Source organism: Cetorhinus maximus, chromosome 22, assembly GCF_964194155.1.
Source record: "Cetorhinus maximus chromosome 22, sCetMax3.hap1.1, whole genome shotgun sequence".
Classification (NCBI taxonomy): Eukaryota; Metazoa; Chordata; class Chondrichthyes; order Lamniformes; family Cetorhinidae; genus Cetorhinus; species Cetorhinus maximus.
The window spans coordinates 11,912,672-11,927,114 of record NC_135900.1 but is presented as its reverse complement, the minus strand read 5'-3'; the positions used below and the strand labels follow the sequence as shown (position 1 = coordinate 11,927,114).

General features: G+C 41.3%; 1 protein-coding gene across 2 annotated transcripts in view; it reads left to right on the top strand.

The window, feature by feature from the left end:
* xpot (exportin, tRNA (nuclear export receptor for tRNAs)) overlaps positions 1-14,443 on the top strand; it is a 49,246-nt gene that overhangs the window by 25,915 nt on the left and 8,888 nt on the right. For both annotated transcript variants that reach the window (XM_078567806.1, XM_078567805.1), the window contains exons 13-23: positions 1,184-1,328; positions 2,226-2,345; positions 5,714-5,808; positions 6,248-6,317; positions 6,885-7,123; positions 8,794-9,079; positions 10,883-11,072; positions 12,831-12,947; positions 13,038-13,153; positions 14,017-14,064; positions 14,188-14,259. In XM_078567806.1, the coding sequence (XP_078423932.1) occupies positions 1,184-1,328; positions 2,226-2,345; positions 5,714-5,808; positions 6,248-6,317; positions 6,885-7,123; positions 8,794-9,079; positions 10,883-11,072; positions 12,831-12,947; positions 13,038-13,153; positions 14,017-14,064; positions 14,188-14,259 (1,498 nt within the window). The remainder of the gene's footprint in view (positions 1-1,183; positions 1,329-2,225; positions 2,346-5,713; positions 5,809-6,247; positions 6,318-6,884; positions 7,124-8,793; positions 9,080-10,882; positions 11,073-12,830; positions 12,948-13,037; positions 13,154-14,016; positions 14,065-14,187; positions 14,260-14,443) is intronic.

Here is a 14,443-nt window from a genome sequence, read left to right as displayed (position 1 = left end):
ATACATCTTTGCCAGGACCTTTTACGCTGCTCATTTCATTATTCAGAGTCTGGAAGGAACACCAACAAATAAGCTTCGTTCACCATTTCCACCTGTGGAACTTTCTTTCAGTCGCTTCCTGGCACCTGCCTTTTGCAAATGTTTACACTCAAGTTAACTTCACTTTGCAACTTCACTTGCTGAAGCATGCACCAAGCAATGGGAAATCTGATTGCCTCTGTTGCTACCTATCATTTCTTTTGAAAGTTCTTTTGGTAGCTAATGATCATTGTTGCAGGTGTGCCTGGCTATACCACCTAGCTGACTACCCTTTCCCCTGAAATTAAATACAGGACCAAAATCAGGAATATTTTTTACCTGTTAGTGCATGCATACTGGCTATGGGAAGGTTTGAGCTTTCTTTTCTAGGTTTGGGTGGGTACAGTGTTCGCTGCCACATTGCCTGAGCCTGTCAATTTATAGTCCATCTGATTTAAGTGTGCAGAATTATTTCATTAGCTTGGTTGTCATTACATGAGGGAAACAGACAGTGGCATAGTGGTAATGTCACTGAACTAATAATTCAGAGGCCTAGGCTAATGTGCTGGGAACATAAGTTCAAATCCTACCAGGGTAGCTGGTGGAATTTGAATTCAGTTAATAAATCTGTCTCAGTAATGGTGACCATGAAACTTTCAGTGATTGTTGTTTAAAAACCCAAGTGGTTCATTAATATCCTTTAGGTCCTTACCTGGTCTGGCTTACATATGACTCCCGATCCGCAGCAATGTGGCTGACTGTTAACTGTCCTCTGAAATGTAAGCCACTCAGTTCAAAGGCAATTAGGGATGGGCAACAAATGCTGGCCTTGCCAGTGACACTCTCATACTATGAAAGAAAAGATAAAAAATGAAACCGTGCAAAAATATGATTGATTGAACGTTATTTATAGAATACTTTGTGGTGATATAACTGGATCTGATTAAGTGTGAATATCTTGATCCAGATAATTTATGGGCTGCAGTGGTTAAAGAAGGTGGCTTTTCAAGGGCAATTGCTGATGGGCAACAGGTGCTGACCTTGCCAGCAACACCCACATCCCATGAAGGAGCTTTTTTAAAAAAAAAGTTATGATCCACAATATGATTCATGCTTTTCTTTTGAATCCTGTTGGTATACTTAGTTCTTTTTCTTTCCTCCTTAGGAACTGGCAGAATACAAGGTTCATGGAAGTGGAAGTGGTTCTGAGGCTTCTATTCATGTTGGGAGAGGCAATCCCAGCGTCCCATGGTGCACATTTCTCTGGAGATAGTGCAAAAGCCAGCGTCTTGCAGGAGATGATGCACACAGTTGAGTATTTAGCATAGCTGTAGTTCGCCTTATTGTAATCTATCTAAAGTGAACGCTCAGGTGGATCGGGAACTTGCTTTTAAAAAGGGCCCTCAGAATTTTGTCCAAAATGTTTTTTTTCTGGGAGTTGCCGTTCAGAAATTTAATTATACCTAGGAAAGAGGTGAAGCGTTTTGTGCGTATACGTGCATGCTTATATGTAAAATTGGTGTTAATGCTTTGAAATGATTTATTAATTCAGGTGTGAATCAGTTAGTTAGGAACTAGCTTTGTCTTGCACCTCAATCCGCGCACATTGTAAAGAGAGCTGCTATTTGCCAGTGGAAAGATCTGATTGGAGCATTGGGTGTACTTGCCACTCACTCACTTAAAGATAGAATCTTACATCACAGAAGGACACCATTTGGCCAGTTATGTCTGTGCAATCTCTTGGGAAGAACTATCCAATTTGTGACTACACTTCAAAAGCACTTCACTGGCTGTAAAGCACTTTAGGATGTCCTGTGGTCATGAAAGGCATTATACAAACGGAAGATTTTCTTGCAGCCTTTTTCTCCATTACCCTGCAAATTTCGTCCTCTTCAAGTACATGTCCAATTCCTATTTGAAAGTTCCTATGATGTTTGTTACCAGTTTGGCGGTAGGTCCACTCAATGGATACCTTATTACTGGGGTGTAGCATGTTTAGGGAAAGGGAAACTGTGTGGTCACCATACTCTGCTTAAAAACGTTTTTTGTAATAATCATGGAGTGTTACTCCTTTTCCATTTCGCATAATAGAGTGGGGATAATAAGAAAAGTGCCATTTGTGGAAGGTTGATTTCTGGCTTGAACCAAAATGAGTGAGTGATTGCTGTTAATCTCTGAAATATAACATGCTTTTTCTGTCCTTATAGTTGGTGACATCTGGAGTGAATCAGTACCAGCACACATCGGTTTCACTGGAGTTTTTTGAAATAGTAGTTCGCTATGAGAAGTTTTTTACTGTAGAGCCACAACACATTCCTACTGTTCTGGTGAGCCGTTTTACATTCACATCTCCAGCCGTAATGTACTTTAAACAGAATACTTGCTTAATAAATTTCCGTTTAGATTTGTCCACATATAGGACCAAGTTTACTGAATCTCAGTAATATGTAGGGAGGGGGGGAGAGAATATTGAATATTGAGGGTGGGGGTGGGGTATAAAAGAGGAGGTAGTGTCACAATATTGATACAGGACTCACTTACTGCGCTAAGGAGGGGTGATATTTTAGAAGGTTCCTCAAATGAGGTCATGTGGGTAGAACTTAAAAACAAAAAGGGAGCAGTCACATTGCTGGGAGTGTACGATAGACCCCCAAACAGTCAGGGAGAAATAGAGGGCTGATATGTAGGCAAATCTCAGAAATGTAAAAATAATAGGTAATAGGGGATTTCAACTTCCCCAATATTAACTGTGATAGACAAGGCGTGAAAGGCTTAGAGGAGGTGGAATTCTTAAAATGTAACCAGGAGAGCTTTTTAAGCCAGCATGTATAAAGTCCTACAAGAGAGGGGTTGGTGCTGGACCTAGTTTTAGGGAACGAAGCCAGGCAAGTGGTGGAAGTGTCAGTGGGAGAGCATTTCGGTGATAGTGACCATAACTCAGCAAGATTTAAGGTGGAAAAGGACAAAGATGGACTGGGAATAAAGGTTCTGAATTGGGGGAAGGCCGATTTTAATATGATAAGACAGGACCTGGCCAGAGTGGACTGGGAGCAGCTACTTGTAGGAAAATCTACATCAGAGCTGTGGGAGACATTCAAAAAGGAAATAGAGTGCAGGGCCAACATGTTCCCGTAAAGGTGAAGGGTGGGACCAACAAATCCTGAGAACCCTGGATGATGAGGAATGTGCAGGATTGGATAAGGAAAAAAGGGAAGCTTATGGTAGATACCAAGGGCTCAAAACAGAAGCCCTAGAAGAGTAAAGAAAGTGCAGGGGGTTACTTAAAAAAGAAATGAGGACAGCGAAGAGGGGGCATGAAAAAACGCTGGTGGGTAAAATAAAGGAAAATCCAAAGGCATTTTATAAGTATGTTTGGGGCAAGAGGATAACCAGGGAAAGAATAGGGACCAAAGTGGCAATCTGAGAGAGGAGCTGGAAGATGTAGGTGAGGTTTTAAATGAGTACTTTGCATCTGTATTCACTATAGAGAAGGGTAATGTAGGTATAGAAATCAGGGAATGGGACTGTGGTATATTTGAACAAATTAGAGAGGGAGGCGGTATTAGCAGTTTTAGGGGGCTTAAAAGTAGATAAATTCCCAGGCCCAGATGAGATTGCAGGGGCCCTGACATTAATTTTCAAATCCTCTCTGGCCATAGGAGATGTGCCAGAGGACTGGAGGACAGCTAATGTACCATTATTCAAGAAGAGTGGTAGGGATAAACCAGGGAACTATAGGCTAGTGAGTCTAACATCAGTGGTAGTAGGGAAACTTTTGGAAAAAATTCTGAGGGACAAAATTAATCTCCACTCGGAGAGGCAAGGGTTAATCAAGGATAGTCAGCGTGGCTTTGTTAGGGGGAAGATCATGTCTAACAAATTTGATTGAATTTTTCGAGGAGGTGACTAGGTGCGTAGATGAGGGTGGTGCAGTTGATGTAATCTACATGGACTTCAGTAAGGCTTTTGACAAGGTCTCGTATGGAAGACTGGTCAAGAATGTAAGAGCCGATGGGATCCAGGGCAATTTGGCAAATTGGATCTAAAATTGACTTAGAGGCAGGGGACAGGGTGATGGTTGAAGGTTGTTTTTGTGACTGGAAACCTGTGTCCAGTGGTGTACTGCAGGTTTCGGTACTGGGTCCTTTGCTGTTTGTAGTGTACATTCATGATCTAGACATGAATGTAGGAGGTATGATCAGTAAGTTCACAGATGACATGAATATTGCTGGTGTGGTAAATAGCGAGTGTTTGGTGTGCATGTCCATAGATCCTTGAAGGCAGCAGGACAGGTAGATAAGGTGGTTAAGAAGGCATATGGGATACTTGCCTTTATTAGTCGAGGCACTGAATACAAGAGCAGGGAGATTATGATGGAGCTGTATAAAGCGTTAGTTAGTCCACATCTGGAGTACTGTGTGTAGTTCTGGTCGTCTCACTATCGGAAGAATGTGATTGCACTGGAGAGGATGCAGAGGAGATTCACCAGGATGTTGCCTGGGCTGGAGCGTTTCAGCTATGCTGAGAGACTAGAAAGGCCGGGTTGTTTTCCTTAGAGCAGAGAAGGCTGAGGGAGGGACCTGATTGAGGTGCACAAAATTGAGGGGCATAGATAGGGTAGATAGGAAGAAATTGTCCCCCTTAGTGGAGGGGTCAAAAACCATGGGCATAGATTTAAGGTAAGGGGCATGAGGTTTAGAGGGGATTTGAGGAAATATTTGTTCATCCAGAGCTGGAGGTGGGGGGGGATTGTATCTGGAATTCTCTGCCTGAAAGGGTGGTAGAGGCAGGAACCCTCAACATTTAAGTAGTATTTAGATGAACACTTGAAATGCCATAACATACAAGGATACAGGCCAAGTGCTGGAAAATGGGATTAGAATAGATAGGGGCTTGATGACCGGTGCGGACATGATGGGCTGAAGGGCCTCTTTCCGTGCTGTAAAACTGACCCTATAAGTCAGTACTTTAGGGGGAGAAGGTGGTGTAGTGGTAATGTCACTGGGCTAGGAATCCAGAGGCCCAGGCTAACGCTCTGGGGAATGTTCTGAAGAAGAGCCATACGGACTTGAAACGTTGGCTCTGTCTTTCTCTCCACAGGTGCTGTCAGACCTGCTGAGTTTTTCCAGCAATTTTTGTTTTTATTTCAGATTTCCAGCATCCGCAGTATTTTGCTTTTATCTTAATGCTCTGAGGACATGGGTTCAAATCTCACCACGGTAGCTGGTGAAATTTAAACTCAATTAGTAAAATCTGAAATTGAAAACTAGTCTAGGTAATTATAATCATGAAGCTATAATTGATTGTTGTGAAAATCTGGTTCACTAATGTCCTTCAGGGAAGGAAATTTGCCACCCTTACTTGGTCTGGCCTACATGTGACTCCAGACCCACAGTGACGTGGTTGACTCTTAAATGCCCTCTGAAATGGCCTAAGTTTGAAGGCAATTAGGGATGGGCAACAAATGTTGGCTTTGCCAGTGAGACCCACATCCCATGAAAGAATAAATAAAAAAAATGAACTTGAGCATTGAAAATGCCTGTAACAAAATGTATCTAATATGCCCAAACCCTTTTGGCACTAATCCTCAATACAATAGGCAACTACACATCCTTTGGCAGAATCATTGTTTTGTTTAGACTTGGTAATTTAACACTTTGTCTAAAATCTGTTTCCATTATTACTTTTGGTGCAGATGGCATTTTTAGATCATAGGGGGTTGCGTAATAGCAGTCCAAAAGTTCGAAGTAGGACAGCATACCTGTTCTCCAGATTCATTAAATCTTTAAGGTAAGTAAATCAAAAAGCAGTCCTCTTTTGAGTCTCTTCCTAATTTTCCACTGGTTTTATTTGATCATTAGTCCTTAGTAACATCGAAGTAGCAAAAATGTATTAATCATGGGGCATCAATATTTTTACAAGTTAAATTCATCAGGACGCACAAGCCCACATTCTGAGTTCCTAATTGTTTCTACTGCAGGGCTGTCTTGTGGAACCTCGGTGCTTTCCATCACTGGCTGTGGCTGTGCATGTTCTAGAGGGGGGATACTCATGATATTGCAGATTCCTAAAGTCAAGTCCTTGCCTCCCCTCCCTGTTGGTGGATGGCCCAAGGAAAGAGTAACAACTAACGTTACTGCTCACAGCAGCAAAAAACCTTGTCATTTATTCATGAATTGCTTGTAAATGTACAACTTGCCGTTTCTAAACTGACTTTGTTTTCTTGCAGTAAACACATGAATCCTTACATAGAGGACATTCTGAACAGAATACAAGATTTACTGGTGCTCTCTCCTTCAGTGAGTGTTGAGCTGTCTTCTGTCTGGTAAACTGAAAGAGGTTAAACCCCTTCCCGGAATTATACAATGTAAACCAATTGCAATCTTGATTTTTATTGGAAAGAGGGAGGAATGAGAAAAGCTTTTAGCCTCAAGTCTAGGACTATCCTGAATGCTGCTTTTTGTAAATATTTAAGAATTATTTGGCCATTCAGTTGAAGTTGCTCTTTGAGGCTTATTAGAGCAATGTAGCAGGAATTTCATCCAAACCATTCCTCTGTCACCTGTGCTAGTGCCTCATTTATATGGCATGGTGTCAGATTTTGTTTAATAATACTTCCATGCAATGCCTTGAGACATTTCACTATTCTAAAGGCACTACATAAATACAAGCTGCTGCTGCTTAACCAGTCTTTGCATATAGTACAAAAAACAGCAGGGCTCCAAAGCAGATGTTCCCTTCTCTCTCCAGACCAATAAAATGCCAAAACTGATATTGTATACATTTTCTTCAGTATACATAATTTTCTGGCTGTTACTCCATAAGTTTTCTGAAAGTTGTAATGATTTGCATTTGATGTATTTCAGGAGAATGGTTTCCAGACCCTGTTAAGCAGTGATGATCAACTGTTTATTTATGAAACAGCGGGAGTACTAATTGTGAATAGTGAATACCCTGCAGAAAGGAAACAGGCTTTGATGAGGGATTTGCTCACTCCACTAATGGAGAAATTCAAAATGTTTTTGGCGAAACTCCTAACAGAGCAGGACGGGGAGAGGCAAGCTGCACTGGCGGACTGCTTAAACCATGCGGTGGGTTTTGCAAGGTTAGTTCTCTTTTTTTTCTTTTGAGGTCCTTATGCCTACTCTTAGAAACATTTAAGTGACGGGGCATATAATGTCTTAGGTTAGAGTTCATTTTAAGTCCATATTTGGCCTCCATTTTGTAGATCCACATAGTTATGGTATACAGCCTTTCGCGAATACTTCAATTGGACACATATCATCGTTAACAGCACTGGGTCAAAATCCTGGAACTCCCGACATTGCAACATTGTGGAAGTAATTTCACAACTGCAGCAGTTGTAAGGCTCATGATCACTTTCTCGAAGGCAACTAAGGAAAGGCAACAAATACCAGCGTTAATAGTGATGCCCGTATCTTGAGAATTAATTCTAAAAATATATTCATCTTGCCCTGCCCAGTTCTTTCTTGCACTCACACCCTATTATTCTCTCAGTCTCTCCTTTTGATAGTTCCAGCTCTTCGCTGCTAGTGCTCTCTGTTACGTCTGATCTTCTTTTCTCCTTGATAACCAGAAGACACCTACTGTGTCGGCTGCCTAACATTAGAAGTAATAAAGTTCATTAGAACATTAACTGGGAAGCAGTTAAAAGGCCACTTAGCCCAGGAACTTTAAGATGGAACAGGGTGCCATCCCGGGGAAAGATCACAGCAGCCAAGTGTCATGAATTTTGTAAACTCTTTTGGTTTATTTTCATTTTGGTTGCCTTGTGTTTCCTCCACTCTGGGGATACTAACCCCCATTTATTTTAATGAGGCTCTGGGATGATATCAGTTTACCCCTTGATGGTCTAAGCATGATTTAAAAACAAAGGGGCATCCAGTTTGTCCATGCTTACAGGGAAAATATCTCCAAATTACTACTGGTTCCAAGTTAATTGCATTGACGAGTCAACTGGCCTTCCTCATTCATCTGCAGTTGAAGACCCCAAAACTGTTGTGTCCAGTTGTTTCCTAAAAGAGAGCATGCTGATCTGTCAAATTTGGATCTAAAAATCCAAGTAATTTTTTCAAATAGATCTTTTCTAATACGTTCACGAGATCGTCAGATAATTTGGGTGGTTTTGATGTCTGAATGGGTTACTTATTTTAACTGATCTACTGGACATTATAACCTGTGGAATATTCTGGTACATGTCATCCGATGTGACCAGATATTTCTGTCTTATTTTATCCCTGCAATCCTCGCAATCAAGCTGTTGGCAGGAAATGGTAAAAGTTTTCATTATTTGTAGAGGATTGGGTATGAGTTGCAAGGTTGCAGTCTAATTTTATGATCCAGGAGGGTTGTTCTACTTTAACTTGTTGCATTTCATAGAATTAAGCTGATTTGATCCCAAATGTTCATTTTCACTATGTTCTATTTTCACATTTAAATGTAAACTTTTTAAAACTTGCTTTGAGTCTTTATATGTTCACACTGATTTTTTTTTTTTCTCTACTGACTTGTTTTGACTTTTAATCGTCTTTCCTAGAGCTTTTTGTGTCAGTGTTCCTTTAGTGGGAGGACTGTTGAAAGGCTCCTTTAGTGTTGAAAGCATTTCTTTTTCTGGTTTGAAGTACAGGATGTGTCCCAAAGAAAGATGGGCAAATCCATCACTGGTTATGTGCTGTGGGATTGAAAATCCCGAGTGTGCGCCTGACCAAAACCATGCCGCTTGTTTATTCCATCTCTCTCTCGTTTGGCTTTCAGCCGGACCAGTAAAGCCTTCAGCAACAAGCAGACTGTGAAACAGTGCGGCTGCTCTGAAGTGTACCGAGACTGCCTGCAAACATTCCTGCCGGCTCTAAGTTGCGCTTTGCAAAAGGAAGTGCTGAGAAGTGGCGTTCGGACCTTTCTTCACAGAATGATCATTTGCTTAGAGGAGGAGGTTCTTCCATTCATTCCTACTGCCTCAGAACACATGCTTAAGGACTGTGAAGCGAAGGATCTTCAGGAATTTATTCCGCTTATTAATCAAATTACAGCAAAATTTAAGGTACACGTGAATGGTTTGAGTCTTTGTGCTTTTTTTTTTAAAGCCAAATGTTAGCTTGGCTCAGCGGTCACATTCTAGTCTCTGAGTTAGAAGGTTGTGGGTTCAAGTCCCACTGCAGAAATTTCAGCGCAAAATGTAGGCCAACACTTCAGTAATAAGGGAGTGCTGCACTTTCGGAAGCATCATCTTTCAGATGAGACATTAAACCCAGTTCCCGTCTACCTATTCGCTTGGATGTAAACAGCCCATAGCATTATTCAAAGAGGAGGAGGGATTTTTCTGATCCTCTTTGCCAATGTTTATCCCTCAATCAGTAGCATCAAACTAAATAACTTCATTTATTTTGTTGCGGTTTGTCAGACTCTGCTGCGTACAAATTAGCTACTGCATTTGCTTACACAATACCTACATTTCTAAAAAAAAAAGATCTGATTGACTGTAAAACGTTTTAATGGGTCCAGAAGACATGCAAACACAAGTTAATTCTTTCAAATCAAATCATGAATCGAGTAATAGCTTCAGAATTGATGTCAACACGTTTTCACCTGATATTTCTCCACGCCTTTCATATATGGCTGTGTTTACTGCTGCCGCAACAGCGGGGGAGCACTCACTGCACATGCAGGTAACTCTGTGATGCTGCATCAAAAAACAATGAAACTGAACTAAGACTAACAGAACAGTAATACCTGCAGCTCATTGAAAGGGCAATGGGGCCATTCGACTCAATGACTCGTTTACAGAACAGTAATACCTGCAGCTCATTGAAAGGGCAATGGGGCCATTCAACTCAGTGACTCGTTTACAGAACAGTAATACCTGCAGCTCATTGAAAGGGCAATGGGGCCATTCGACTCAGTGACTCGTTTATAGAACAGTAATACCTGCAGCTCATTGAAAGGGCAATGGGTCCATTCGACTCTGACTCACTTGGTTAAAGCGTTTCTATCATGAGCTGATAAATTCTAGAATTGTCTATCAGCGGGGTCTTTCATTTATGATGTTTACCCAGTTTATAAATTTAAGCAACAACATAACACAGGTGATTTCTGTGTAAAAAGCGAGGGTTTTGCATTCGCCGCTGAAGCAGGGCTGCAAGAAAGCAGTGAGCGGAGCGGCGAACAGGGGGGAGCAAACAAAGCTGCAAGCGGACGGCAAGTAAAGTGGCGAACAGGACCACAAGCAAAGCAGCGAGGGGGAAGGCGAGCGGGGCAGCATAAGATGCAGCAAGCAGAATGGCAAGCGGGGAAGCGAGCGTTCATTGGACAATGGGTGTACGGCGTCAACAGCACCACACCTGTGCCTACAGGAGGAGTGGCTGCCGACTCCCTATTCTAGGCGCATATCGATGATGTCAGCAGCACCAGCTTCTTGTTCCAGTGCGGTGGCAAGAGATAGTGTTCATAAATAGCACACTGCAGAGTCAAAAGCAAGGCTTTATTGTGTTGAGCACCTGTTGTAATGTTGAAGGCACAGCTCAGACTTGGAATGTACTCCTGTGTGTGAAACTCTGTGTAGCAATTCTGGGCCTTGCTTTGCTGCTATTTCCGAGGTTTGGCTTCTACTTGTACACTGTGGAATTTTCCCAACACTCTTTTGTTTCAACTAATTTATGCAAGAGAAAACGTATTTAGTTATAAACTTGATTTAAATTTTGTATGCTGGAACTGTTTATAACGAGTGTATTTAAAATGTCCTATTTTAAATCAATTCGTGCCCGATAACTTCAAAATATCGTGGCTTTTCTCTGAATTTTAATAAAGAATCGCTGTTTTTTTTTGCCCAATGTCTTTCTCTCCACAGACACAAATTTCACCATTTTTGCAACAAGTATTTATGCCTTTGGTTCAAGCTATATTTGAAGTATTATCACGACCTGCAGAAGAAAATGACCAAACTGCTGCACTTGAAAATCAAATGCTACGAAGAAGTTACTTTGCATTTCTACAGACTGTTGCAGGGAGTGGAATGAGTGAGGTCATTGCCAATCAAGGTAAATGGATTTGTAAATGATCAAAAGGATCATTTCTTTCTTCCACACTCCCCACCCCTAATCTTATAATGACTGGCAACTCTTTGATTTTTTAGCTCTGTAATAGAGCTATCCAATTAGTCCTATTCATACTGCTCTTCCCTCGTAGCCTTGGAGATTTTTCCTGGTCAAATATTTATCCTTTTGAAAGTTACCATTGAATCGGCATCCACCACCTTACAGGCAGTGCATTCCAGATCATTATGATGCGCTGTATTTCTAAAACTAAAAACCTCGCACCCGGCTCTTTCGTCAATGATGTACAGTCTATGTCCTCTGTTACCAACCCACCCACTGGTGGAAGCAGCATCTCCTTTCCTACTCTATAAAAGCCCTCCATGATTTTGAACACCCTTAACTTTCTCTGCTCGAATCTTAGAATTATTGAACAGTGACAGCACAGAAGGAGGCTGCTCAACCCATCCTGTCGGGGCTGGCTCTCTGCAAGAGCAACTTGCCTAGCCCCACTACTATCTTTTCCCCGTAAATTGCAGATTTTTTTTCTATTCGGAAAGTTATCCCGTTCTGTTTTGAAAGCCACATTTGAATCTGCTTCTACCGCACACTCAGGTAGTGCATTCCAGATCCTTACCAGTCGCTGCATAAAAAAGATTTTCCTCATGTAGCCTTTGGTTCTTTTACCTTAAATTGGTGCCGACTGGTTCTCAACCCTTCTGCCAATGGGAACAGTTTTCCCCCTATCTACTCTGTTCGAACTCCTCATGATTTTGAACACCTCTATCAAATTTCCTCTCGACCTTCTCTTTAAGGAGGACAGCCGCAGCTTCGATTTATCCACCTAACTAAAGTTCCTCATCCCTGGAACCATACTCCTAAATCTCCTCTGCACCTCTACTTAATGCCTTCATGCCCTTCCTAAAGTGTGGTGCCCAGAATTGGGCACAATGCGAATGTTTCATAAAGGCTTACCATAATTTCCTCGCTTTATTACTGTATGCCTCTATTTATAAATTCTAAACACAAAAGCAAAATGCTGCAGATGCTGGAAATCTGAAATTTAAAAAAAGTGCTGGAAATGCTCAGCAGGTCAGACAGCAACTGGAGAGACTAGTGGACCCAACTTGGAGAGAAGCAGAATTATTCTTTTGGGTTGAGATGACAATATATCAAACAAATTAAAGGTCACCTTGACTTAAACTGTTAACTCTGCTTCTCTCCACAGATGCTGCCTGACCTGCTTAGTATTTGGAGGATTTTTTTTTGTTTTTGTTCCAGAATTCCATATACCTGCCCTGCCACCCCAGTGATTTGTGTACATATATATACCCCTTGCTAAGAAGTGAAGGCGATAACAATGTATTCTGCTTCCTGTATACTGATTACTTGGAGGGCTTTTCAGAGGTTTCAGTAACTAACCAATGATCAGATTTTAACAATGCCTTTCAGGACAGACCAGGGTCCCTGTGCAGCCAAATTACATCGCTGGGGCTACAGTACAAACACCTTATGTACTCGTGAAAAGACACAAACAGTGCTGCACATTACTGAGGAGTGTCCTCCCTACATACTAAGTGATGGACTAATCGCTTTAATCTCAGCAAATGAGGAGGCTACCGCTTAGCTTCAAGAATTTGCGTTCGCTAAATAAATAAATAGCTTTGCTTTGGAGTACCAGACTACCCATTTGGCAAATTTTATCAATCTAATGACAGTCTGCATAATTATTTTTATAAAGGTGAAATTATTTTTTCCCTCCAGGTGTACAGAATGTAGAACACGTCCTGTTTACAGTCATTCAGGGAGCGGTAGAATTTCCAGATCCAATTGCCCAAAAAACTTGCTTTATCATACTTTCAAAATTAGTCGAACTTTGGGGTAAGAATCTCTATTTTCCTCACTTGACGAGAGCGGCCTAATTTTGTTTTTAACCGACTGCCCGATTTAACTGAATGTTGTTAATTCCAGGGGGTAAAGATGGTCTTTTAGGATTCAAAGACTTCATCTACAAACACATTGTCCCAGCTTGCTTTCTGGCGCCACTTAAACCAACTTTCGATTTAGCTGATGCTCAAACAGTTTTGGTATGTGTTGTATGATTTACTAAAGTTTTTCTTAAAACTCCCTCAGTTTCTCTAATACTGAACAAACTGAGGTTGAATATGACACGTTAACATGCTAAGTACTGATTCTCATTTGGTCAATTAATTTATTCTTTCGTGGGATGTGGAAACAAGCCCAGCCTGTCCAACCTATCCTAATAATACAACCCGCTCATTCCAGGTATCAATCTAGCAAACCTCCTCTGAACCGTGGAATGGTGATATAGTTCTAAATCAGGATGGTGTGTGACTTGGAGGGAAACTTGCAGGTGGTGGTGAGCCCACTGCCCTTGTCCTTCTAGGTGGTAGAGGTTGGGGATTTGGGAGGTGCTGTTGTAGGACCTTTTTGGCGAGTTGCTACAGTGCATCTTGTAAGTGGCACACACCACAGCCAAGGTGCACAGTTGATGGAAGAAGTGAATGTTTAAGGCAGGGGATAACATAATGAATCATGCTGATATTTCTGGCAGCTTAATAAATTTTTAGCCTGTACTTACTGATTTTTATAAAGGTCGGCTGCTCTCAGGCAAAGTTTGGTCTTAAGCAGCTTCACTGAGCTGTTCCCACCTCACTGAAGTGCAGTTACCTTAGTGGTGGGATTCAGGATGCAACTGCTAACAATTAGAGGCAGTTGTTAAGTGAGGTTTCCTGTGTTTTTAAAAAATATATTGGTCATTCATCTCTTTGGTTTTACCATCTGCTGTGTTTAGCTGCCAAATCGTAGTCACACCAGCGTGCTCACTATAAACGGTGAAGACTGAATGCGGCAGATTATGAAACTACATTTGTCCATTTTGTCAACTCTTTGCTTAAGGATAGTTAAAAATATTTTTGTCTCTCAACAGGCTTTATCAGAGTGTGCAGTAACATTGAAAACAATTCATCTCAAAAGGGTAATGACCTTTCATTCTGGTATCTGCATTCTATGATGGATTTTTTAAGAAAATGCTTGAGTCATGGTTTCAAAGCAGAATGAACGTAACTCTAGTGTTTGTGTTGTTCACCATGTGTTTTAGGGACCTGAATTCATTCAATATCTTCAGCAAGATTACCTGCAGTCATTACAGGTAGTCCCAGAAATAATCCAGGTAAGTGAGAGTTTGGGTTTAAGTGCTTTGAATTTGTAGCATATTTGGAACTCTTTTTTTGTTTGGATTACCATAACCCTTGCACATAAGCATTTTGGAGCTAAACTTTTTAAAGAGGCCATAACTTCAAAAATGATCGACAGTTGACCGTTTGCAATGAACAGTTCACAGAATTGGGATGCTG